The sequence below is a fragment of the Ranitomeya imitator genome, chromosome 4, assembly GCF_032444005.1.
Source record: "Ranitomeya imitator isolate aRanImi1 chromosome 4, aRanImi1.pri, whole genome shotgun sequence".
NCBI lineage: Eukaryota > Metazoa > Chordata > Amphibia > Anura > Dendrobatidae > Ranitomeya > Ranitomeya imitator.
Window position 1 is genome coordinate 379799324 of NC_091285.1, and position 27127 is coordinate 379826450.

The window sequence follows — 27127 nt, forward strand, 5'->3', positions numbered from 1 at the left end:
CTGCACATAGCTGCCTATACACAGTATGTGCCCTATATACTGTAGCCTCCAATATACAATATGAACCAGCACATAGCCTCATATACAGTATGAGCCCGCACATAGCCTCCTATATACAGTATGACCCTGCAAATAGATCTTTATGTATAGCCCCTCCATAATATAGCCTGCTATATACAGTATGAGACCCCACATATCCTTCTATATACAATGAGCCTCACATAGCCTCCATATATTCAGTATAAGCCCTACATAGCTACCTATATACATTATGAACCCAACATAGCCTCCGTATATACAGCATGATCCCCCATATAGCCTCCTATATACAGTATGAGCCTGTACATAGTCTCCTATATAAAGCATGAGCCCCACATAGCACCCTATATTCAGTATGAGCCATCACATAGGCTCCTGTATACATTACAAGCTCTCACATAGCCCCGATATACACTATGAGCCCCCACATACTGTAACTCCCTATGCACAAATCCCATACGTATTTTAATACAAAAAAACACCACATATGCACCTGGCTCCTGTTCCCCTGCCGCTCTGCTCCAGTCCCCGAGGCCCCACTTGTACTTGTGGTGCGTACATACTGGCGTGCGCCATTATAAAAGTTATAATAAGGGCAATCTGAGTATGGGCCCCCCTGGAGCCTCGGGCCCCAGGCGGTAGCCCAGATTGCCCTCATTATAATCCGCCTATGTGTGCATGTGTTTTAAGCTCACTGTGATCACTTAATTAAGTTTTATATTCTTCAGTATTCAGATTGTATGTTACATTATATGGGTGCTAGTGCCTTTGCATATCATTTTTCCTTTTTTCTGCATATAGTAATCTGGCACACATTATTTTATTTCCAGTAATTCCTGTGTCTGATTTGTGACTGCACATGATTGTGTTAGTCAATCATGATAACCATGCAGCTTGCCAGAAATATGAGTGTAGGCCTAAACAATAATATCTGTTGCGTGAAACTGAGATTGCGATCATCATTTCCTATATTGTCACATGGAAACAACACAGAGTCACATGGTTCCAAATGTGTTGGATCTTCTGTCGCTTGTTGTCAGTCATTCACAATCACTTGCCATAGGCTTCAATGCAAAGCGAATGCAACTTTGACTTGCATGCAATATTGGTGATTTTATTTGGATATTCCATTACTTCACAATCTGCTCAAGTTCTGAAAACCCTGAGAATCACAATCACTAGATGGAAGTAGAAAGTAAATATGGCTGAGCTGAAGGTCTCTATGCTGGAAGCATTGTTGTCTAGGAAAGTTGTGTAGGAACCTCATCGATTGTCTAGCATGCCTCCATTCACTCAGAGGATTGGTAGGGGGCCTTTTAGGGGGCCTTCAGTCATAATGTCACTGATCAGAAAGCAATTATATAGCCTATCGATATGCAATCATTACTTCTTATGGTAAAGACCACTTAAATTATATATTTTGGTTTTCTTTAGATTGAATTTCAGAACTTCCAATATCCATAGTTTTCCATTATTTTGTAAGTACACAGTTAATAGTAATTGTAAAAATTAAGCAACCAAATATTTTTTATAATGTTTATTCTATCACATTGCTCAGGCGAATGTTCCTAAAGTAGTTAATTACATACTCATTACTTAAAGTAAAGTTTATTTCTTCACAATGTTTTATCTCAGTGCACAGCTTTTAGTGCCATATATTATACTAGAGGGATAAGTATGGACTTAGCTAAAAATTGATTTATGAGTTCAATGTGTGTAATCTTGTCCTATTACAACCTATATATTACAGTGGGTGAAATAAGTATTGAAAACGTCACCAAGTTTCTAAATAAATATATTTCTAAAAGTGATACTGACATGACATTCTCACCAGATGTCTGTAACAATCCATCCAACCCACACATCCAAAGAAATCACACCATAAATGTCCATAAATTAAATTATGTGTAATGATTAGAAATGACACAGGGAAAAAGTATTGAACACATGAAGAAAGCCATAGAAAGTCATGACACCATCTGAAATCTACCAGTCATTAGAAACCAATCCTGCCACTTATTGAAAAATAATATCAGCGGGTTCAACTGATGGCCTAAAAATAGGTGCCTCATTACCAAGGTGCCACAAAAGAAACTTGTAATGATGGGTAAAACCAGTGAGCTGCCGCAACCTTAGGCTATGTGCACACATTGCAGATTTGGGTGCAGAATTTTCTACACAAAATCTGGATCTCTTGGCAGAAAACGCAGGTTCAGATTTGATGCGTTTTTGTTGCGGATTTTGTGCGTTTTTGTTGCAGATTTACTGCGGATTTACTGCGGTTTTTACCACTGCGGATTTCTATTATGGAATGGGTGCAGAAACGCTGCAGATCCGCACAAAAGAAGTGACATGCTCCTTCTTTCAATCCGCTGCGTTTTCCATGCGGAATTTTACGCACCATTAGCACAGTATTTTTTTTTACTATTGATTTACATTGTACTGTAAATCACTTTGCGGATCTGCAGCATTTCTGCGCAGAAAAAAACGCTGCGGATCCGCAGTAAATCCGCAATGTGTGCACATAGCCTTATAAAACCTTCACACTTTATATAATAAATGTAATTTATTATGCAAGATGATACTTAACCCCTTCTGACGTCGGACTGGACAGTACGTCCAACGTCAGAATCCCCACCTCAAAGCCACGACATATCAGCTGTTTTCAACAGCTGACATGTGCCCGCAGTAGGCGAGGTCGAATTTGCGATCCGCCCGCGCATATTAACTAGTTAAATGCCGCTGTCAAACTCTGACAGCGGTGTAACAGGGTCTACAAAGCTGGGGTACCTCTTTCAGTACCACCCCGTGTTTCAGGAGGTCCACTCTGCTTTGGCTGGAGTCTGAATGAAGGATGCTGGCTGGAATTGCTTGGTTACATGGGCGCATATAAAAGATCACTGCTTCTCCACGTATTTCCAGTCTGACCACACTGTCCTCACAGGACACAGAATATATCACACAGATACAGAGGGCAGGCCAATAGAAAAGCGGCAGGCCAGACATACATTACAATAGCCGCAGGTGGCCGGAGGCTGCCGATATTTACTGTGGGAATTACAAAGGTGGGGGTCGGACAAAAGGGCAATATCGTGTCCCCTCTGCCCAGGGGCGCAGCCTGTGGGATGATGCATTAGGGACTTGCATCTCACATGGAACCTATTATACATACATTTAACTGCACAACATATTCTGGCTGCTGAGTGGTTCTGTAACACGTAGCACGGCTCCCCTTTTCAGCGACGCGATCGGCATACACAGTCTGATCCTTAACGGATCGGTTTGGGGATGACAAAAGTTTATGGGGTTGGTACAAGTTCCATTTGTCGACTTAGTCCATCGGCGTTACCATTTTGTTTGCCGGGTCTGTAGTGGATGGTGAAGTCCAGAGGTTGCAGGGCTAAACTCCACCGCAGCAATCTGGCATTGTCTCCGGAGACCCGATTAAGCCAGACTAGGGCATTATGGTCCGTTAGGACGGAAAACTGTCGTTCATACAAATATGGTTGCAACTTTTTGAGTGCCCATACTACCGCCAGGCACTCCTTCTCGATGGCCGCATAACTTACTTCACGGGGCAGTAGTTTCCGACTCAGGTAAGCTACTGGGTGTTCTTGGCCGTCCGGCCCAACTTGGCTCAGTACTGCCCCCAATCCAAACATAGAAGCGTCTGTGTGAACAAGGAAACATTTAGTTGGATCGGGTGCGGCCATTACAGGGGTATTGGTGAGGGCGTCCTTTAGCTGGCGTAAGGCTTCCTCACACTCTGGGGTCCAGGTTACCTAGCAGGGTTGGTTCTTACGGGTCAGATCAGTGAGGGGCTTGGCCACACTGCTGTAATTGGGAACAAATTTCCTATAATACCCCGCTGTCCCTAGAAACGCCATGACCTGGGTTTTAGTGCGTGGGGTGGGCCACTTGACTATGGCCTCAGTCTTGGCTGGTTCTGGTCGCTGTTTCCCACTTCCCACCCAATGCCCTAAGTACTGAACCTCTGCTTTGTCCACGTGACACTTGTTTGGGTTCAGGGTGATTCTGGCCTTGTGGATCCTGTCCAATACTGTCTCTAGGTGATTAAGATGCTCTTCCCATGTCGCACTGTAGATGGCGATGTCGTCCAGGTAGGCACAAGCATAGTCCTGGAGACCATCCAGAAGCCAGTCAGCCAGCCTCTGGAAGGTCGCCGGGGCATTCTTCATCCTGAATGGCATAACTCGAAACTGGAATAAGCCAAACGGGGTGAGAAATGCCGACTTGGGAATAGCGTCAGGACTAAGGGGAATCTGCCAGTAGCCTTTGCATAGATCGATGGTGGTCAAATACTTTGCCCCCGCCTGCCGGTCTAACAACTCATCCACACGCGGCATGAGATATGCATCCGTCACTGTTTTCTCATTGAGCTTACGATAGTCTACACAAAACCGTGTAGTCTCATCCTTCTTGGGCACTAACACTACGGGGGATGCCCAGGGGCTATCTGACTCTTCGATGACCCCTAAACGCAACATCTCTTGTATCTCTTGTCGCATCCTCTCTCGTACAGACTCAGGGACGCGGAAGGGGTTTTGTCGCAGGGGGGTCTGATCCTGGGTCTCAACCTTGTGTTGTGCCAGGCGAGTGTACGCTGGTCTCCTGGAAAACATCCTGTGTCGCTGCCTCAACAACTCCTCCGCCTGCTGTCTCTCCCGGGGGCCTAGGTCTTCACCCAAGTGTACCTGGTCCCATGTTTTAGACTGAGTCCTTTCCCCTAAGACATCCGGCAAGGGAAGTCCGGCTAAATCCTCTGCTTCAGGTGCACAGATGGCCACTACCTCTTCAGGGCGCTCACGGTAGGTCTTCAGCATATTCACGTGGAACATGCGGATAACCCTGGGGTCGTCACAATCGGTGACATTATAGGTTGTGTCAGCTATTTTCCCAACTACCTGGTAGGGCCCCTGCCATGCAGCTTGAAACTTGTTCTGCTTAGTGGGCTCTAACACCAGGACCTTCTGTCCTATTTCAAAGGTGCGCTCTCTGGCCCTCCGATCGTACCATACGTGCTGGCGCCGATGGGTCACCTGCATGTTCTCATGTACAGCCTGGGTCAGCTCCTGTATGCGGTCCCAGAATTCCAGCACATAGGGTACAATAGATACCCCTTCTATGAGGCCCTCCCCTTCCCAGTGTTCTAGCACTATGTTTAGGGGTCCCCTTACCCATCTCCCGTATACCAGCTCGAACGGGGAGAACCCTGTGGATTCTTGGGGCACCTCCCGATAGGCAAACAGAATTTTTTAAAGCGTTCACACAACCCATTGGTTTGCGGGTGGTATGGGGCACTTCTAATGGACTTTACGCCGTACAGCTTCCACAGTTGGTTGGTCACCTATGCTGTAAACTGGGTACCCTGGTCCGAGATAATCTCCCAGGGAAATCCAACCCGTGAGAAAACTTGGAGCAGGGCGGCCGCCACCGTCTCTGCCAGTATGTTAGGTAACGCAACCGCCTCTGGATACCGTGTGGCATAATCTACCACTGTCAATATATACCTTTTCCCTGACGGACTGAGTTTGGCTAACGGCCCTATCAGATCGACCGCTACTCGGCTAAATGGTTCCTCCACAATGGGGAGGGGGCGTAATTTGGCCTTGTATCAATCTCCCCTCTTGCCAATGCACTGGCAACATTCACAGGTCTGGCAGTACTGACGAACATCATAGGTTACCCCCGGCCAAAAGAAGTTTTGTGTCAGATGATGCCTGGTGCGACTGACGCCGAAGTGCCCGGCCAAGGGTATGTCATGAGAGATTCGCAGTAACTCCTGCCTAATCTTTTTGGGAACTACCAGCTGTCGTTTTATAGTGGGGCTCGTCCCTGTGTGGTGCTGCTCTATGATCCGGTAGAGGAGTCCCTGCTTCCATACAAACTGTTCCCCTTCCAGTACCCCTCTCCCCTCCTGTGCCTTCCCACGATATCCCTCCAATGAAGGATCCTCAAGTAACTCCCTCTTAAATTTATCTGGGGTGGCCCAAGAAATGTGTCTGGCTATGGGAATACGTGTAGGGCTGGGATGTCTTACCTGGGCCTCCTCTGAGTGTGATTCCGCCTCCGAAGCTCGAGCTTGTCTCTGGGTGGTCACAGGATATGTCTCAGCCAGAGGGGCAACCGAGAAGGCAGACAACATGGGCCCCAAATCATTTCCCAGCAAGACATCTGCAGGCAAATCCTCCATCAAGCCGACCTCAACAAGGCCATCCCCGTCTCCCCAGTTCAGGTGAATCCTGGCAGTGGGCAGTCAATGTATAGCTCCCCCTGCTACACGGACTGCCACTGTCTGGTCCGTCTTCTCTTGGTCCCGGACGAGATTAGGCTTCACAAGGGTCAAAGTTGCCACGGAATCTCTTAGTCCCTGCATACGTTTCCCATTAACCCACATGACCTGTCGATGCTTTTGTCGATTATCTGCCCGGGCTGCCTGCATAGGGTCTACATCATGCAGCACTTCCTCCATCTCTTCCACCCCTTGGTTAGTCGTAGACCCCAATGCCGGGTCAGCTTCGCCTTGGTAGCAGTGTACAGCAGCCCGGCTGAAGTAGCTGTTCCCACCTTTGGCCACTGGGTATGCTGAGTCCGGTTGGGACATTGTCTTTGCAGGTGACCCAGCTGACGGCAGGTGTGGCATCGCACCCCAGGGGGACTGTGGTAGGCTGGGTTTTTAGCTGGTCCTCTTACAATCTTCGGTGGTTTGGGGCCCTCCAGGTTCATGGGCGGACCCCTAGTGACCATCTTTGATCCGGACAACTGAGGCCTCCTGGCATCATGATGTTCATCGGCCAGACGAGTGGCTTCCTCAAGAGTCGTTGGCCGCCTGTCCCGAAGCCATTCCTGTGTCTCGGGGGTTAGTCCATTAAAGAATCGTTCTGACAAGAAGAGCTGGAGGACGTCCTCCTTAGTGGTTGCTTGGCTTCCTTGTACCCACTGTAGCAGTGACCACCATAATTTACAGGCCCATTCAGCAAGGATATCGGTTACGTATTTTATAAGTCCGCGGAACTTTTGGCGGTGTGCCTCTGATGTCAGCGCATTCCGGGCCAAGATCACTTCTTTGATCCGCTCATAGTCCATACAGTCCTCATCAGGTACCGTGCGATAGGCGTCCGCTGCCCGGCCTGTCAGCTTGCTGGCCAGAATCTGAACCCGTTCCTACAGCTTCACTTGATGAAGGGCACACTGCCGCTCAAAGTCCTGCAGAAAGCCATCAATGTCTTCCTCTGCCTCCCCCAACTGTCGGAAGGCATTATACTGGATCTTTTTGTGGCTTACTGTTGAAGGTACCTGGTCGAAGGACAGAGATCCCCCTGCTCACTGACTCTCCTCTCTCCGAACTGCCATCTCCATCTTGGCCAGCTCCACTTTGGTCCGCTCTGCCATCTCCATCTTGGCTAGCTCTATCCTGGTCTGCTCGGCCATCTTTTCCTTCAGATCAGTACGCACATCAGCCATCACCTCTCATATGATCTCTACTGCAGGTTTTGGGCCATAGAACGCCAGTCTGTTCTTTACCTCCCTCTGGAATTCAGTCTCCTCCACGTTCACATTGGGGGGCGCTGCACTGTCTTGTTCCATGATGGCTGCTATCATATCCGCTTTTGTTTTGTTGCTGGCGATCAACCCTCGGGCTTCCACCAGATCTTTTCTGTTTTCCATTCATTCTTTCCTCCTGTAGAAGGGGTATCATAGCTGTCTGCCACCAGTGTAACGGGGTCTACCAAGCTGGGGTACCTCTTTCAGTACCACCCTGTGTTTCAGGAGGTCCACTCTGCTTTGGCTGGAGTCTGAATGAAGGACGCTAGCTGGAATTCCTTGGTTACATGGGCGCATATAAAAGATCACTGCTTCTCCACGTATTTCCAGTCTGACCACACTTTACTCACAGGACACAGAATATATCATACAGATACAGAGGGCAGGCCAATATTAAAGCGGCAGGCCAGACATACATTACAATAGCCGCAGGTGGCCGGAGCCTGCCGATATTTACTGTGGGAATTACAAAGGTGGGGGGTGGACAAAAGGGGAATATCGTGTCCCCTCTGCCCAGGGGCGCAGCCTGTGGGCTGATGCATTAGGGACATGCTTCTCACATGGAACCTATTATACATACATATAACTGCACAACATATTCTGTGTGCCGAGTGGTTCCGTAACACGTAACAAGCGGCATTTACATGGTGCTTCCAGCCATTGGGCCGGAAATACACGCACCGCTGACCCCTGTCACATGATCAGGGGTAGCCAGTGCGTCGGCATGACAACCAGAGGTCTCCTTGAGACCTCTATTGTTGTTGATGCCGGATTGCTATGAGTGCCACCCTGTGGTCGGCGCTCATAACAATGCAGTAATTCTGCTACATAGGAACGATATGAACATTGTCTCTATGTAGCAGAGCCAATCAAGTTATGCCAGCTTCTAGTCTCTCATGGAGGCTACTGAAGCATACCAAAAGTAAAAAAAGGTGATTAATAAAATTTAAAAAAATATAAAAGTTTAAATCACCCCCCTTTTACCCCATTCAAAATAAAACAATAAAAAAAAAAATCAAACATACACATATTTGGTATCGCTGAATCAGAATCGCCCGATCTATCAAAAAAAAAAAAAAGGATTAACCTGATCGCTAAGCGTGGTAGCGAGAAAAAAAATCAAAACCCCAGAATTACGTTTTTTTGGTCGCCGCGAAATTGCATTACAATGCAATAACGGGTGATCAAAAGATCAGCTCGGCATGCAAAAAAATAAGCCCACACCCAACCTGAGATCATGAAAAATGGAGACGCTACAGGTCTCGGAAAATTGCGCATTTTTTTTTTCTTTTAGCAAAGTTTGAATTTTTTTTCACCACTTAGATAAAAAAGACATGTATGGTGTCTATGAACTCGTAATGACATGGAGAATCACAATGGCAGGTCAGTTTTAGCATTTAGTGAACCTAGCAAAAAAGCCAAACAAAAAACAAGTGTGGGATTGCACTTTTTTTTTGCAATTTCACCGCACTTGGAATTTTTTTCCCGTTTTCAAGTACATGACATGCTAAAACCAATGGTATCGCTGAAAATTACAACCCGTCATGCAAAAAACAAGCCCTCGCATGGCCATATTGACGGAAAAAAGAGTTATGGCTCTGGGAAGGGGGGAGTGAAAAACGAAAACGCAAAACAAAACAAAAAACTCCGGTCATGAAAGGGTTAATTAGAAATGGTTTAAATTTATTTATTTTTTGTATCTTTCAAAAAATTTCCAAACATTACAGTGAACATAAACTTATTTGTAAAACGAGTACAATATTAGACTTGTATCTTTAATATGCTCCATTTATAACTTACTTTTTTTATTGCCCCATTGTAAAATGTCTAGTTTCTATATTTAGTGCAATATATTGCCTCTGCTGAGCCGCCTTTATCTGTATAAGCCTTCATGCTGTGGTTCTTGAACTTTGGCTTCTTTTAATAGACCAATTACCAACTTATCACTTTCCATGTCTTGCTTGAAAGTATTAGTTTTATGTAAGGAATATAAAGATAATCGCACATATAAGGCCAGGTTCACACTGCGCTAGTGTGACCCGTTTAACGGACTACGTTACACCGCGGCATAATGCCATTACTGTCAATGGCGGACGCATCGCTGGTGCACGCCCAGACGCGGGCTGCAGCGTTTCCGGGTCCGTCACTGCTAGCGCACTGCTAGCGCAGATGGAGCTAGCAGATGCTCCATCTCCGCTAGCGCTGTGCAAGCGCCGGCACTTGCGTTAGTGCAGTCCTTTAACAGATATGTTGAACGGACTGTACTAACGCAGTGTGAACTTAGCCTAAGAATTCTCGATAATTCTCAGTAATGAATTGTTTGATTAAAAAAGTTCCTACATATCATTTTGTATTCATTTATAATATAGATATTTCTCCTTCGCCTCATTGGGGGACACAGACCATGGGTGTATGCTGCTGCCACCAGGAGGCTGACACTAAGTAATACAAAAAAAGTTCGCTCCTTCCCTGCAGTATACACCCTCCTGCTGGCTCCCAGCTAACCAGTTCTTGCTTGGTGTCCGTAGGAGGCACACGGACGGGTCTGCTATACAGACCCAAAGAACTATTTTTTACAGTTTTTTACTTTTTACTATGGTCGAATGGGGCGACGGATTCTTTCATGTTCCGATCTCCTCGAACCAACAACAGGCGAGCACGGGAGTTTCACCTCTCCGTATCCTCTCCTGCGACGTGGGAAGCCACTGCCTGAGCTGATTTTAGGGGCGACGGGCCCCTTCAAGGGCACCGATCTCCCCCCTCCCTTATCAGACGAGCACTGGAGTTTCACCTTCAGTATCCTCTTCTGCAGCCAGGCCTATTGCCGGACATGCAGCCCTGTCCACCAGGTTTTACCCTCGGCTGTACAGAGGCACCTTCCAGTGTGGCGTCCGAGCAGCCCCCACTGCATCACCACTGAACAAGCGGATGATTGAAGGAGGCAGACGGTTCCTCTCCACCCCTCTTCTGCAGGGATGGTGGATGGAGGCTCCCCAACCCTGCACCGTCCTTCTACCCGGGCACAGCTCTGACCTGCATCCCCTTCATATTGGGGTAAGTGCTCCGTGAGATTTGGGTTTTTCTGGCGGTCAGAGGAGGGCTCCATAGCGGCAGGGTCCCCACAGAGCTTCACGGCACTTTTCCCTTCAGTCTGCGGGTGCGCGCCGGCCGAAGCCATAAATTTAGTCCCCGGCTTCGGCCCTGTTTAGGCCGCATCCCGGGAAGCCCCGCCCACCGCTTGCTTCATTCTAGCGGCTCCGCCCCCCTATTCAGGCGCTTCTCGTTCCAGACGAGATCCCGGCGGCCATCTTCCTCCTCCTCCATTTGCCGGTCATTAGTTTTTCTGGAAAGGGCTACCGCCGGCGGTTTTTCAGCGCTGAAGTCAGCGGTATTCCAGTCGGGGGACTCAGAACCTCGGTAAGGTGATTCGCCCCCCCTCCCCCCCCGCCCGCACGCACCACCGGCAGCATTAAGGGACTAGCTTTCCCTGTTTTTTATATACTTAAGGCCTGCAATCTCTGGCTCTCCTGCAAGCTCCGGTCTTAAAGGCACGGGTCTTAAGGGTACATGACCTCATTCCCTGGTATTTAAGACTCATGCCCAGTAGTCGCTGGGCCCATAGGTGCATCCCCAGCTTTCCTTGCCTTTTTATTAATCTCATGACCAGCATGGTCTTACGGGTTCCCTTGTTTAAAAGGGGCACATCTCCAGCATTCTCTGCTCTCCCAGAAGCCGGTCATTTTTCCCATAGTTCTTAATCAAATGAGCTCAGGAGCCCCCGCTGCCGCCGAGCCCAGCTCTTCCAGTTCCCCTCAGGGGGCTCCACCTTCCCCTGGCCTTACACACATGGCCAGTATGCCCTGGTCTTAAAGGCACATGGCCAGTATGCTCCCGTCTTAAAGGCACTTGACCAGCATTCATGGTCTTATAGACGCATGACCAGCATTCCTGTTCTTAAAGGCACATACCAGCTTTGCTGGTCTTAAAGGCACATGTCCAGCATTCCTCACTCGACCAGTATTCCTGGTCTTAAAGGCACGTGACCAGTTTACCCTGGTCTTAAAGGCACATGACCAGTATGCCCTGGTCTTAAAGGCACGTGACCAGTATACCCTGGTCCTAAAGCACATGACCAGTATTCCCTGGTCTTAAAGACACGTGACCAGTTTACCCTGGTCTTAAAGGCACATGACCAGTATGCCCTGGTCTTAAAGGCACGTGACCAGTATTTTCTGGTCTTAAAGGCACATGACCAGTATGCCCTGGTCTTAAAGGCACGTGACCAGTATCCCCTGGTCTCAAACGCAAATAACCAGTATGCCCTGGTCTTAAAAGCACATGACTAGTACGCCCTGGTTTTCAAAGGCACATGACCAGTATACCCTGGTCTTAAAGGCCCATGTCCAGTATGCCCTGGCTTTTAAAGGCACATGACCAGTATGCCCTGGTCTTAAATGTTCACGACCAGTATGCCCTGGTCTTAAAGGCACGTGACCAGTATACCCTGGTCTTAAAGGCTCATGACCAGTATGCCCTGGTCTTAAAGGCACGTGACCAGTATTTTCTGGTCTTAAAGGCACATGACCAGTATGCCCTGGTCTTAAAGGCACATGACCAGTATCCCCTGGTCTCAAACGCAAATAACCAGTATGCCCTGGTCTTAAAAGCACATGACTAGTACGCCCTGGTTTTCAAAGGCACATGACCAGTATACCCTGGTCTTAAAGGCCCATGTCCAGTATGCCCTGGCTTTTAAAGGCACATGACCAGTATGCCCTGGTCTTAAAGGTTCACGACCAGTATGCCCTGGTCTTAAAGGCACGTGACCAGTATACCCTGGTCTTAAAGGCTCATGACCAGTATGCCCTGGTCTTAAACGCAAATGACCAGCATGCCCTGGTTTCAACGGCACATGACCTGTATGTCCTGGACTTAAAGGTTCACGTCAAGTATTTCCTGGTTCTTAAGGGCTCATGACCAGTAGGCCCTGGTTCCTGAAGGCACATGTCCAGCATGCCCTGCTTTTAAAGGCACATGAACAGTACGTCATCTTACTAAGGCACAAGACCAGTATTCCCTGGTCTTAAAGGCTCATGACCAGTACTCCCTAGTCTTAAAGGCGGATGACCAGTATTTACTGGTCTTAAGGGCACATCACCTATCCTAAGCTGGTCACCCTAACTGAGCTCCGGAGCACTCTACATGCTCCCTCTCCTACAATGGGAGCCGTCGGCTAGCAGGGGCCGCAAGTATTCTAGATAAACGTACAGGTTCTAGAAAATCTCCATCAACAAATTGACGGGGGATGCACCGGACAGAAACCTCTAAGTAGGATGCCATACCTGGTCGGATTTTTATGGGCGACGGGTCCTTTAAAGGGCTCCGATTTCCTCCCACACCTTCAACAGACGAGCACACGGAGTGTCGCCTCCATGTATCCTCTTCTGCATCCAGGCCTATCGCCAGACAACCTGTCCTGTCCACTCGGAACTCTGGGCATGTACGGAGGCACACATTTGTGGCATCCTAACAAGGAGGTTTTCCCCCCCTTTGTATCAGATGCAAGAAAGCGGACGATTCCTCTCCACGTCCCTGTTAAGAAGAGGGTGGATCGAGGGTCCCTTATTTTCTACTCTGCACGACAATGGCAGAGACCTGCTGGTTGCAGTCCCGCATTCTGCCACTGGGCAGACTATCCGGGTAGAATTTCTTGTGGTATAACTACCAGTATCCTGGCCGGCGTATCATCAATTAGATACCACAGACGGTCGGATAGCAAATCTAGTTCGTTCCGTCTTGTGTTTTCGGGTTCAGCGCTCTACCCTTCCTTAGCCGCCACATGGGTTGCTTGACCAATAGTCTCCTGGTCAGAGACCTTAACTACTTTGTTTTCAGCAGTATAGCTGGCCAATCAAATCTTCTGAGCGGGAGACTAGCAGGGGATCGTATCTCCTCTACAGACCCATCCAGCAGTGGAAGCATTGTCCAGGACAGTCTAGATCTAAGGGACCTTGGTTCCAAAAAGGAGGGAATGAAAAGTGTCACCATTCCTGGACCTCAAACTTCTAACAACCTTTGACAAGGTCCTCCTTTTTTCGGATGGAGTTCCTCCGCTCAGCCATTACTTCAACAGATAGAGGTGGACTTTTCTGGCATCCATCGACATTCGGGATTCTTACCCTCACTTGTCTATTTCTCCTCTCTACAATAATCCCTTCGCCTTTCCATTCGCGAACAGCTTTTTCAAGTCACGACCTTGCCCTCCGGCCAGGCTACCACACCAGAGTCGTCGCAAGGGTCATGACGGTTGTCATGTGCTTCTTGCACCCTAGAAGCATGATCGTCCTGCCCTATTTGGTCGACTTTGTAGCCGCTCTTCTAGGACTACGCTGAGTCGTCTATATGACTTGCAATACACTCTCAACTGGTCTAACAGCTAAACTTAGACAAGTTTTTTCCTCATGCCCAGTCCAGCAGATCCTCTTTGAGGATGATCCGGCCCAAGAAGGATGGTTATTCTCTCTCGAGTCAAGGTCATGGCCCTTCAACAGAGAGCTGGTGCACTTGATCACTCATTCCCTCGGTTCAGTCAAGTTCGCTAGGAGGGTTCTGAAAAAAAAAAAAATATATATAGTCGACAATGGAAGCGTTTTCCTTCGCTGCGCTCGTTTTCTGCAAGTCAATCAGGCTTTCAAAGGGTAGTCTCTGAACTCCTTCCTTGTCCAGAGCCTTCTCCTGGTCCAACGGTTATTAGGAAATACCAATGCCAGTCTTCTTCTCCCAATCTTTTCTCTGGAGATCCCAACGGTACGACTGATCCTACAGCAGGTCCACTGCCTTTTGGCGGGTCTTCAGTTGGATAATGCCACGGCTGTGCCACACGTTAACCATCTAGCAAGTACCCACAGTCAAGCGCCATGGCCAAGGTACCTCGCACTATCTGATGAACCGAGATCTATCATTCGGTGATCTCAACAGTACATATCCCCGGAGTAGAACACTGGGCGGCAGACATTTTCAGCCGTCAGGTTTTCTCCTCAAGTGAGTGGGAACTTCACTCGGAAGTCTTCCATCGGATCTGCCTTCACTGGAGTACTCCAGACGTAGGTCAGATGGCGTCCAAGCTGAACGCTAATGTACTCCGTTCATGGTCTGGCCTCGCTCCAGGACCATCGCAGTGCATGCTCTGTTCTTCCATGGTCCCAATTTCTATAACCCCTCTTCCACTACGTCTGAGATCTTTTCGGAAGCAGGAAGGGCCCCAGTGATCCCGGGAGACCCGCACTGACCATGTCAGGTTTTCTCGCTTACGGTTCTAGTATTTTTCCGTCTTATTGCAACAAAACTGGAATTATGGACTTTCTCGCAGGGAGTCTTAACCTGTAGTTCTTCCCTACCGCGTACCGCTAGATCCGTGGGACCTTAATGGTCCTGGGCATCTTACAGTGGACTCCTTTTTTGATCCGGACAGATTTTACTATCAGGGAAGGTCTCTTCCCTTCTTTCTCTGCGTTCTTGTCCTCCTGACGAGTCTTCTGAACTCGTCGTTCTGTTCTTTGTCTTTTTTCCTTATTACCATCAAGGCAGGGTTGCCCTCAAGCCATCCCCTTCCCTCGTTGCCAAGGCGGTATTGTATTCCCACTGTTACAGGGGCATCGTTCTCTCATCTCTTTCGGCTCCAGTCCACAAAACGGAATGGGTTCTCCATAATCTGGAAGAAGTGAGTGCTCCGAGTGGGTACGTATCGAGGACGGCGTCCTTCCATAGGTTGGACACTTTACTTGGGTTCCTCGATGGCAAGTAGGCTTCCTGACGGTCGCAGGAAGGGTTTAGCCGTTTCTTCGGCCATGTTAGCCTGGTGGATTCTTTTCTCCATCCAGGAGTCCTTCCGGGCTAGATGTCAGCCTATTTCCCTGTCTGAGGGCTCTAGGCACCAGACGTCGGCAAGCATGACCGCAAGTTTGCGGATTCCTCCAGTCCGCATGCATTCTTGAAGCACTATTATTCACATACTTCCACAGATGTGAGTCTGGGCAGGCGGACTTTGCAGGCCGCGGTGGCGCACTTGTAAGTAGCGGTTACACGGCCTGATCTGATGTTGTCCCCGCCCAGGGACTGCTTTGGGACGTCCCATGGTCTGTGTCCCCCAATGAGGCGAAGGAGAAATAGGGATTTTTGTGTACTCACCGTAAAATCCTTTTCTCCTAGCCATTCATTGGGGGACACAGCTCCCACCGTTATTAGCTTATGCTTTGTTTTTTATCTTTTGATATGTTACACTCTCATACATAATGTGACATGTTTTATGCTTATATGTCGTTATTGATCTCCTACTGCTTTTGCACCGAACTGGTTAGCTGGGAGCCAGCAGGAGGGTGTATACTGCAGGGGAGGAGCTAACTTTTTTTGTATTACTTAGTGTCAGCCTCCTGGTGGCAGCAGCATACACCCATGGTCTGTGTCCCCCAATGAATGGCCCGGAGAAAAGGATTTTACGGTGAGTACACAAAAATCCCTATTTTTTACATAAGCAATTATGTTAATAATACAAGTTTTTTTCTAAGTGTTATTATTTAGGGGCCACAAGCGATGCAGCTACAAAAATTCTCAGTGAGGTTACTCGTCCGATGAGTGCACATGTTCCAACACACAAAATTTGTGACAAGCTAAAGAAAATCGACATTCAGATTTGTGAACTGAAATATGGTATGTATCAGGTCAAGCACTCAATGAAATGTGTCTTAGCACTTTCTTTATACATGTTGGTACTTTTATAAACCAAATGTTTAACATTATTGCAAAATTCTAGAGGAGAATGCAGAAGCATTTGCAATAAAAATATTTAACCAATGTTTTGGGTTTGCATCCAGATTTCAATCGCGATTTGACATTAAAGAGGTTGTCCACTACCATAACTCAATTACTGGTTTTTGCCATAAATGCTTAAAGAATAATGTCCTTAAATATCCTCATATACTTCACATAGTATCTTGACTGCAGTATTGTATAGGCTCCTTACAACTGACCAACTTTTATATCAACACCCCCTATTACAACCCTGCTTCGCTCCCACGGAACACCCCTTCCCTTAAATGAACACTCGTAACACATTTGTCTTTGGATAAATTGGCCAAATTGGCCTTTTATTAACAAGCATTACAATAAATAACTTTTAGTAAGGAGGTTCTTGGAGCTCCGAAACCCGGCGGAAACCAGTAAATAATATAATTACGGTAACCATCCAGCATTACTTCCAGCCGCTACTACAGGCTCGGGGGCACCTTTGTTGCTGGAAAACCTTTTCCATGACACTGACTCCCAGGGACTCCACCCTGTAGAGTCCCAAAATCCGCCAGGCAATTAACCAAAATCCAAACATAAAGCAGAGGTTACCATCCACCTGATGTAAAACCCCCGAACCACAATTTTGCCACCAACTCCAAGAACCCCCCTCACCACAGCTTGCAAAAATGACCCAATGACATCATCATCAACATTTTGATATTTTACTTTACTTTAACCCCTAAATTAAAGGGCGGGACCTTTGCTCTTGGTGCCTTGTGCCAATTGCTAGCCCTCACCCCTTCTCAGACAGGTAAACCCTGCTCAAATGTAAACATCTCCCCTTACCGTCCAACCCCTCTAATCTTTTGACTCCACAGAACCCGCGCTTCTGCCCATATTTATTCTCTAACCCTCTGCTTGTCCTACAAACCAAGACATGGGTCACTTCACCCATGGCTTTGCTGAGGGCTGCGTTTTTCCTTTCTGTTTTGCTTCATATGCCCTGTCATTACTTCCTCTTCAGGTTCCTCTTCTCCTTTACTACATTTCCCAACAATCGCTAACATGTAGGCCTTTAGCCTGAATGGTGCTCTGTGCAAAACTGCCCCAGCCCTATTGATTTTTAGCCCTGTTTCCTAGGACACAAACTCAGACAGGAGCCCATTTTTTAAAAAATTCCTAAGGAAATTGATTTCTTTACATATATTGCACTGCAAATTAGCGTTAATTCCAGTATGTCTGAACAAACCTTTACAGGGGTATTCTTATCTTGTGTATTTATGGCATTGATATTACGTAATGGATATTATATGCAGATCTCACAGATGGGACCCACATGTATATCGGGAATGAGGTGCTGCTGCTTTTTGTGGACAGGTGGTATAAACTCCTATAGACATGAATGGGAATTTTGCCATCTCTTAGCTGAGAGCAGTGCATGTCATGGCCCAGTTTGTGGGATCCGCATCAACTATATACATGTCTACTATACAAGATGAAGCATGATGGAGATGACGCATGATGGACATGACGCTTGATGTGGATGACGCATGATGTGGATGACGCATGATGTGGATGACGCATGATGGAGCTGGCACCCTACTCTGCATGTATTCAGGCACAAAAAGGACAAAATACAAATGTTAAAGGGGATTGTACAAAATTATAAAAAGATCTCTGCTGCATAATAAAGTGCCCTCTGTTTACATCAGGCATTGCATCTCAGCTTCACTGACCAGAACAGGCCGAGGGGCAGCACCACATACACAACATGATGACAGGGGGCGCTGTTTATGGCAGAACACCACCATATTTATACCAAATAATTCCCTTATTAACCAGTCTGGGCCCACACCAGTTGACAATGCTGCAAATAATTTTGAGGGAAATCTGTGTGATACAAATCTACACCGAACCATGTGGATATTGCTGCAGATTTGCCTCTGATGTTCTTGTATGTTATGAAAAAAAAAAGTCAATTACTTTGAAATCCACAGAAAAAAATACAATACATTGTACATAATACACCTCAGCGGCTGCAGAACCTCATATTAGACATTTCAGCTACTGCAGAATCTCCTAGGGTATGTGCACACGTTGCAGATTCTCTGCGGATCCACAGCGTATTTTGCGGTGCAGAAACGCTGCAGATCCGCAATTGATTTACAGTACAATGTAAATCAATGAGAAAAAAAATGCTGTGCACACTTTGCGGAAAATCCGCTGCGGAAACGCTGCGGTTTAAAAGAAGGAGCATGTCACTTATTTTTTGTGAATCTGCAGCGTTTTTGTACCCATTCCATTATAGAAAACCGCAGGGGTAAAAAACGCAGCAAATCCGCAAGAAAACCGCAGCAAAAACGCACAAAAAACGCTGCGGAACCGCAGAAAAAAATGCGACAAATCCGCAGGTGCTTTTTCTGCCAGGAGAGGCAGAATCCGCACCAGAAATTCCTAAGCCTAATCCACAACGTGTGCACATAGCCTTAATATGCACTTCAGCTTCTGCAAAACCTCATAATACACACCCTGGTGCTTCAGATCATTATAATATACCCTCCAGCTGCTGCAGAACCTCATAATAAATTAATCTCAGCTACTGCAGAACCTCATAATAAGCTCAGCTGCGGCACAACCTGATAACATACCCCTCAGTTGCTGCAAAACCTCATATTACACACCTCCGCTGCTACAGAGCCTCATAAATCACACCTCAGCTGCTGCAAAACCTCATAATACATACCTCAGCTGATGCAAACCCGATAAGACATATGTCAGCTGCTGTAGAACCTCATGTTAGACACCTCTGCTGATGCAAAGCCTTATTATACAAACCTCAGTTGCTGCAGAATCTTGTAATACACACCTCAGCTGCCATAGAACATCATAATACAGATCTCAGCTGCAGAACTGCATAATAGTGCTGCATTAAATTGATAGCATAGCTTTCACATCAGCTGCTGCAGAACCTCAACATATACCTCTGCTGCAAAACCTAATAAAAAGCTACCTCAGCTTCTAGAGAACCTCATAATACCCATGTCAGTTGCTACTAAACTTCATTACACAGACCCAAGCTGCTGCAGAACTTCATTATACACATCTCAGCTGCTGCGGTACCTCACAATGCATAACTCACTGGCTGTGGATCCTGATAATATATATCTCACTGCAGAACCTCATAATACACACCACAGCACTGCAGAACCTCATATTAACCCCTTCCCGACCTGTGACACAGCGTATGCGTCATGAAAGTCGGTGCCAATCCGATCTGTGACGCATATGCTGCGTCACAGAATGATCGCGCTCCTGCAGGTCGGGTGAAAGGGTTAACTGTAATTTCACCCGACCTGCGGGGACAGGGGGAGTGGTACTTCAGCCCAGGGGGGTGGCTTCGCCCCCCGTGGCTACGATCGCTCTGATTGGCTGTTGAAAGTGATGTTTCACTTTCAATCAGAGCAATCGTAATATTTCACCAATGAAAATTGGTGAAATATTACAATCCAGCCATGGCCGAAGCTGCAATATCATCGGCCATGGCTGGAGACCGCGATCTGCCCCCGCCACCGATCCACCGCCCCGTCCTCCATCCTGTCCTATGCTGTGCTCCGCTCCCTTCCGTCCTCCTGTCTGCTCCCCCTGCAGTCCGATCCCACCCCCCCCCCCGCTGTCCAAGCTCACCCCCGCATACTTACCGACCTCCGATGTCCCTCCCGGTGTCCATCGGTCTTCTGCATGGGCCCACCATCTTCAAAAATGGCGGGCGCATGCATAGTGCGCCCGCCGAATCTGCCATATTCGTTCAAGGTACATTTTGATTGCTGTGATAGGTTCTATCTCAGCGATCAAAATAAAAAAAATAACAAACAAACCCCCCCTTTATCACCGCCATAGGTAGGGACAATAATAAAATAAAGAAAATATATTTACTTTTATTTTTCGGTTAGGGTTAGTGCTAGGGTTAGGGTTAGAATTAGGGTTAGGGTTAGAACTAGGTTTAGGGTTAGAACTAGGGTTAGGGTTAGAACTAGGGTTAGGGTTAGAACTAGGGTTAGGGTTAGAACTAGGGTTAGGGTTGCAATTAGGGTTAGGGTTAGAATTAGGGTTAGAATTGGGCTATATGCACACGGTGCGGATTTGGCTGCGGATCCGCAGCGGATTGGCCTCTGCGGATTCATAGCAGTTTTCCATCATGTTTACAGTACCATGTAAATGTATGGAACACCAATCCGCTGTGCCCATGGTGCGAAAAATACAGCGCGGAAATGCTGCTTGTATTTTCCGCAGCATGTCAATTCTTTGTGCGGACTCCGGAGCATTTTTCACCTGTTCCTCAATAGGAATCCGCAGGCGAAATCCGCACAAAAAACAGTGGAAATTCGCTGTAAATCCGCAAGTAAAACGCAGTGCGTTTTACCTGCGGACTTTTCAAAAACTGCGGAAAAGTCCTCACACGAATCCGCAGCGTGGGCACATAGCCTTAGGGTTAGGGTTGGAATTAGAGTTAGGATTGGAATTAGGGTTAGCGTTGGAAATAGGGTTAAAATTAGGGTTAGGGGTGTGTTGGGGTTAAGGTTAGGCTTGTGGTTAGGGTTATGGTTAGGGTTGGGATTAGGGTTAGGGGTGTGTTGGGGTTAGGGTTGTGGTTAGGGGTGTGTTGGGGTTATGGATGTGATTAGGGTTATGGCTAGAGTTGGGATTAGGGTAGGGGTGTGTTGGGGTTAGTGTTGGAGTTAGAATTGAGGGGTTTCCACTGTTTAGGCACATCAGGGGTCTCGAAACGCGACATGGCACCACAATTGATTCCAGCCAATCTTGCGTTCAAAGAGTCAAATGGTGCTCTTTCCCTTCCGAGCCCCGACGTGCGCCCAAACAGTAGTTTACCCCCACATGTGAGGTATCGTTGTACTCAGGAGAAATTGCCCAACAAATTTTAAGATCCATTTTATCCTGTTGCCCATGTAAAAATGAAAAAATTGAGGCTAAAAGAATTTTTTGTGTGAAAAAAAAGTACTTTTTCATTTTTACGGATCAATTTGTGAAGCCCCTTAGGGTTCAAAGTGCTCACTATGCATCTAGATAAGTTCCTTGGGGGTCTAGTTTCCAAAATGGGGTCACTTGTGGGGGTGCTCCAATATTTAGGCACACAGGGGCTTTCCAAACGCGACATGGTGTCCGCTAAAGATTGGAGCCAATTTTTCATTCAAAAAGTCAAATGGCGCTCCTTCTCTTCTGAGCCCTGTCGTGCGCCCAAACAGTGGTTCCCCCCCACATATGGGGTATCGGCGTACTCAGAACAAATTGTACAATAACTTTCGGGGTCCAGTTTCTCCTTTTACCCTTGGGAAAATTAAAAAAATTGTTGCTAAAAGATCATTTTTGTGACTAAAAAGTGAAATGTTCATTTTTTCCTTCCGTGTTGCTTCTGCTGCTGTGAATCACCTGAAGGGTTAATAAACTTCTTGAATGTGGTTTTGAGCACCTTGATGGGTGCAGTTTTTAGAATGGTGTCACTTTTGGGTTTTTTCAGCCATATAGACCCCTCAAACGAACTTCAAATGTGAGGTGGTCCCTAAAAAAAATGGTTTTATAAATTTTGTTGTAAAAATGAGAAATCACTGGTCAAATTTTAACCCTTATAACTTCCTAGCAAAAAAAATGTTGTTTCCAAAATTGTGCTGATGTAAAGTAGACATGTTGGTAATGTTATTTATTAACTATTTTGTGTCACATAACTCTCCTGTTTAACAGAATAAAAATTCAAAATTTGAAAATTGCGAAATTTTCAAAATTTTCGCCAAATTTCTGATTTTTTCACAAATAAATGCAAAAATTATTGACCTAAATTTACTACTAGCATGAAGCCCAATATGTCACGAAAAACAATCTTAGAATAGCTAGGATCCGTTGAAGCGTTCCTGAGTTATTACCTCATAAAGAATTGCAAAAAATGACCAGGTTATTAAGGTAAAAATAGACTGGGTCATGAAGGGGTTAAACATATCAGCTGTTGCAGAACCACATAATCCACAACTCAGCTGCTGCAGAACTTCATAGTACACAACTCCGCTGCTGCAGGACCTTATAATACATATCTCAGCCTTTGTAGAACCTTCTATTACATACTATACAACAGCTGCTGCACATCCTCATATTAGACATCTTGGCTGTTACAGACACCTCATAATTCACACCTCGGCTGCTGAACAACATAATACACATCTCAGCTGCTGCAGAACATCATAATACACACCTTATCCACCTCAAAGCATACTTCATCCACTGTAGAACCTCATAATACACACTTCAACCGCTGCAGAACATGCCTTAGGGCTCCTTCTCACTTAAGAAAAATACGTCCGAGTCTCGCAGGTTAAAACCCTCTTCTGGCGCCGGCACTCCAGAGCGGAGCGTGCGGCCGCACAGCAACACATGGAGCTGCACGCTCCACTCCGGAGTGCCGGCGCCAGAAGAGGGTTTTAACCTGCGAGACTTGGACGTATTTCTCGCAAGTGAGAAGGAGCCCTTAGCTGCATCAAAACACCTAAATATACACCTCAGCTGCTACAGTACCTCACAATGCTTTAAAATATACAGTACCTCAGCTACTGCAGAACATCAAAATGCACTTCTTACTTGCTGGAGAACCTCATAATACACATCTCCGATGCTGCTGAACCACATAATACACATCAATTGACTTATGTAAAATCATATAATGTGATTTTCTGGTTTCTATTTTTAGATTCTGTCTCTCACTATTGAAGTGTACCTATCATAAATATTACAGACTTCTCCTTTCTTTGTAGGTGCGAAAACTTGCAAAATCGGCATTGTGTCAAATATTTATTTTCCCCACTGTATATACACAGTACATATGTAATATATATTGTCTGGTCTAAAATGATAAGTCTTCAGTCACTCTATGACTGCAGACTTGTGAATCCTCCCAGCACACACACTAGAGAGATCTATCTACCGATCTATATGTGCTATCTATCTATCTATCCATTTTTCTATCTATCAGCACCAAGTCTTACACTCCATGATGCACAGGTGAAATTCTTCCTGTATGCAGATGACCTACTGCTGCTGTGACCAACTGAGAAAGGCTTCCAAGACAATCTGAAAATCTTGGAGAAACTCAGCTCCACATGGACACTTCCGATCGACCCAAAGAAAACCAACATCATGGTATTCCACAAGAGAAAGCCAAGATCAGACCAGTACCCTTCATTTGTGCTAAACATCTTTACTCTTACATGAACTGACAAATACACCTACCGGGGCCTTGAAATTTACCAATCAGGGAGTTTCAAACAAGCCATAGAGACCCTGATGGACAAGGCCTGCAAACCTTCTATGCCATCCAAAGGAAACTCTACCATCTGAAGACGCCAGTGAGGATCTGGCTAAAAATCTTTGATGCCATCATTGCCCCTATCCTCCTGAATGGCAGTGAAGTCTGGGGTCTTCACACATGCCCAGACCAACAGAAATATTCCACCTGGAATCCTGTAAGCACCTTCTCCAGATCAACTGGAGCACTGCCAACAGTGCCTGTCGGGCTGAGTTGGGCAGATTCCTTCTACACCAGCAGGACAGCTTGAATTTCTGTGGAACTCGATTGGGGCTGCTTATTCACCATCTGGACTATCCTGCGTTGCAACCTGTCATTAATTTTTCTCTGCCGTCCATGTCTAAGGAGATTAGCTACTTTGCCATGGGTTGCAAACTTCTATTACGGCTCACTGTGATACTCACCTAGCTTCCCGGGTCCCGCACCATGTTTCTCCTCCTCCTCTTCTGGGTCTTTGGCCGCACTGGGGATCCCGTTCCCCATACATGCTCCTTGCTTCTTTATGATGCAGGATTGTACTGACCAGGAAGCGCTGTCCTGCCTGGGCAGCGGCCTCCGGGTATATCAGGTCACTTCCTGCAAGAGGAAGCGCCTGATTATTATTGTGTCCCTCTGTGCTCCCACCAGGTCTACTTAGGCTCCAGTAGGTCAGGTCCCTGTATGCTTCCAGTGCGTGCGTGCTCTGCCTAGGCCCTGTACGCTTCCAGTGTGTGCTCTGCTCTGTCCCTGTACTCTTCCAGTGTGTGCGTGCTCTGCTCAATCCCTGTACGCTTCCAGTGTGTGCGTGCCCTGCTCCATCCCTGTACGCTTCCAGTGCATGCTCTGCTTAGTCCCTGTACGCTTCCAGTGCATGCTCCGCTCAGTCCCTGTACGCTTCCAGTGCATGTGTGCTCTGTTCAGTCCCAGTACGCTTCCAGTGTGTGCTCTGCTCTGTCCCTATACGCTTCCATTGTGTGCATGCTCTGCTCAGTCCCTGTATGCTTCCAGTGTGTGCTCTGCTCTGTCCCTGTACGCTTCCAGTGTGTGCATGCTCTGCTCACTCCCTGTATGCTTCCAGTGTGTGCGTGCCCTGCTCCATCCCTGTACTCTTCCAGTGCATGTTCTGTTCAGTCCCTGTACGCTTCCAGTGCGTGCTATGCTCAGTCCCTGTACGTTTCCAGTGCGTGCGTGCTTTGCTCCATCCCTATGCTCCTCCAGTGCGTGCCCTGCTCCGTCATGTATCCGGTACCCTCTGTGTGAACCCCGCCGTGTCCTGAGTCCCGGGTTTTCTCTTGTCCTGAGTCCCGGGTTTTCTCTGTGGCTGCTCCATCCGTCTGGTCCTCGGTGAGTACCCTGATTCTCTTCGTTGTCCCCAAGCCGCCCCTCTGGCACAAACTATTGCGATGTATCTTCCTCCTAGGCTTGACCCTAATGGTCCCTGTATAGGGGTCGGTTCCACCTGGTCAGCTCGCCTTGGAACGGTCGTCACCGCAATCCAGTGGGTCCACTCCAGGAATAGTAACAACTTCTTGATTATGTTGCGCACCGTGGACAAAGGAACATTATGATCTCTGGAGATGGACTTATAAGCTTGAGATTTTGATATTTTTCAACAATTTTTTTTATCTCAAATCCTAAGACATTTCTCTTCTCATCATATTTCTGTTTGCCATGCTTAGTGTAGCACACACAAACACACAATACAAAGATTGAGTCAACTTCTCCCGTTTTTATCTGATTTCAGGTGTAATTTTTGAAATAATGTCCAATTTGCCTTTTTTCAGTTTTTTTTTTTTCTTATTTTTGTGTTGTTCTAATACACAAAAAGGAAGTAAACATGCACAGGAACAGTGTGAGTTCTGCTGTTTACCCAGAATTTTGGAAAGGTGCAGCAATTTTGTACAGCCCAGTTTGTTTGTCTTTGCGTAACATTATGTCAAATTTGCCTTTTTTCTCTATTTATGTTGTTCCGATGCACACAAAGGAAATAAACATGTGTATAACAAAACACGTGTATTTACCATAATGTTCTGGGAAAGATACTTCATTTTCTCAGTAACAATTATAAGGGTGCCAACACTTTCAGCCATGAACACATACGCACACACCTACCTTGAAATTTTTCCAGAAAATGAAGTAATTCTACCAGAAAACTATTTTGGTTACATGTTTTGTTATACACAGATTTATTTTCTTTGTGTCTATTGGAACAACACAAAAAAAACAGGAAAAAAAGGCAAATTGAACACAAAACCCCCAAAATGAGCTGGACAAAAACTGTTGCCACCCTCAACTTAATATTTGGTTGCACACCCTTTGGAATAAATAACTGCAATTGCTTCCTATCAACAGGCTTCTTACACCTCTCAACTGGAATTTTGGACCACTCTGCTTTTGCAAACTGCTCCAGGGTGCATTCTCTCCCAACAGCAATTTTAAGATCTCTCCTTAGGTGTTCAATGGGATTCACAGTGGCTTGTGAAAGCATTCACCTCATTGGCATTTTTCATGTTTTGCTACCTTGCAACCTGGAATTTCACTGTTTTTATTTACAGTGTTTGCATCAGTTTGTGTAAAGAACATCTCTACAACTGTGAACATTTGGTTTTCTTTTTATTGTGAAGCAAACGACAAATAGGACAAAATACCTTAAAATTTCAGTGTGCAAAACTATTCACCCACTGGCGGACACAGACAGAAAAGGGTCCCTGTGTAAGAACAATTTGTGGGCCCTATGCAGCCCAAGAGCTCCTAAATATGCAAAATTGCACCTGCTTTTGAGGTAGAAATGGGTCCCCTTACATCTTGGGCCCCAGTGCTGTAGCACAGGTTGCACCAATGATATGTCTGCTCCTGTATTCACCCTCCCTAAAGTCAGTACTTTGTAGAGCCTCCTTTTGTGGTAATTACAGCTGCAAGTCGCTTTGAATAAGTCTGTATGACCTTTCCAGAGTTTGCACCTGGGATTTTTGACCATTCCACAAGGCAAAACTGCTCCAGCTCCTTCAAGTTAGATAATTTCCTCTGGTAAACAGCAATCTTGAAGTCTAACCACAGATTCTCAATTGGATTAAGGTCTAGGATTTGACTAGGCCACTTAAAAACATTTGCACGTTTTCCTTAAACCACTCAAGTGTTGCTTTAGCAGTATGTTTTGGGTCATTGTCTTGTTGGAAGGTGAACCTCTGCACAAGTCTCAAATCACTGACAAAAAGGTTTCGCTCAAAAATATCCCTGTGTTTCGGACCATCCATCTTTCCCCTCAACTCAGACCATTTTCCATGTCCTTGCTACCGAAAAAAATCCCCACAGCATGATGCTGCCACCACCAAGTTTTACTGTGGATATGGTGTTCTTGGGGTGATGAGCTGTGTTGATTTGGTGTCAGACATAGCA

The 27127-nt window shown here is 46.5% G+C and overlaps 1 protein-coding gene across 1 annotated transcript in view; it reads left to right on the forward strand.

Annotated features, from left to right (window-relative positions):
• The window catches only part of CDNF (cerebral dopamine neurotrophic factor), an 80438-nt gene that overhangs the window by 45300 nt on the left and 8011 nt on the right, over positions 1–27127 (forward strand). Inside the window, exon 3 of the mRNA XM_069765174.1 lies at positions 16170–16311. Coding sequence (XP_069621275.1) covers positions 16170–16311 — 142 coding nt within the window. The remainder of the gene's footprint in view (positions 1–16169; positions 16312–27127) is intronic.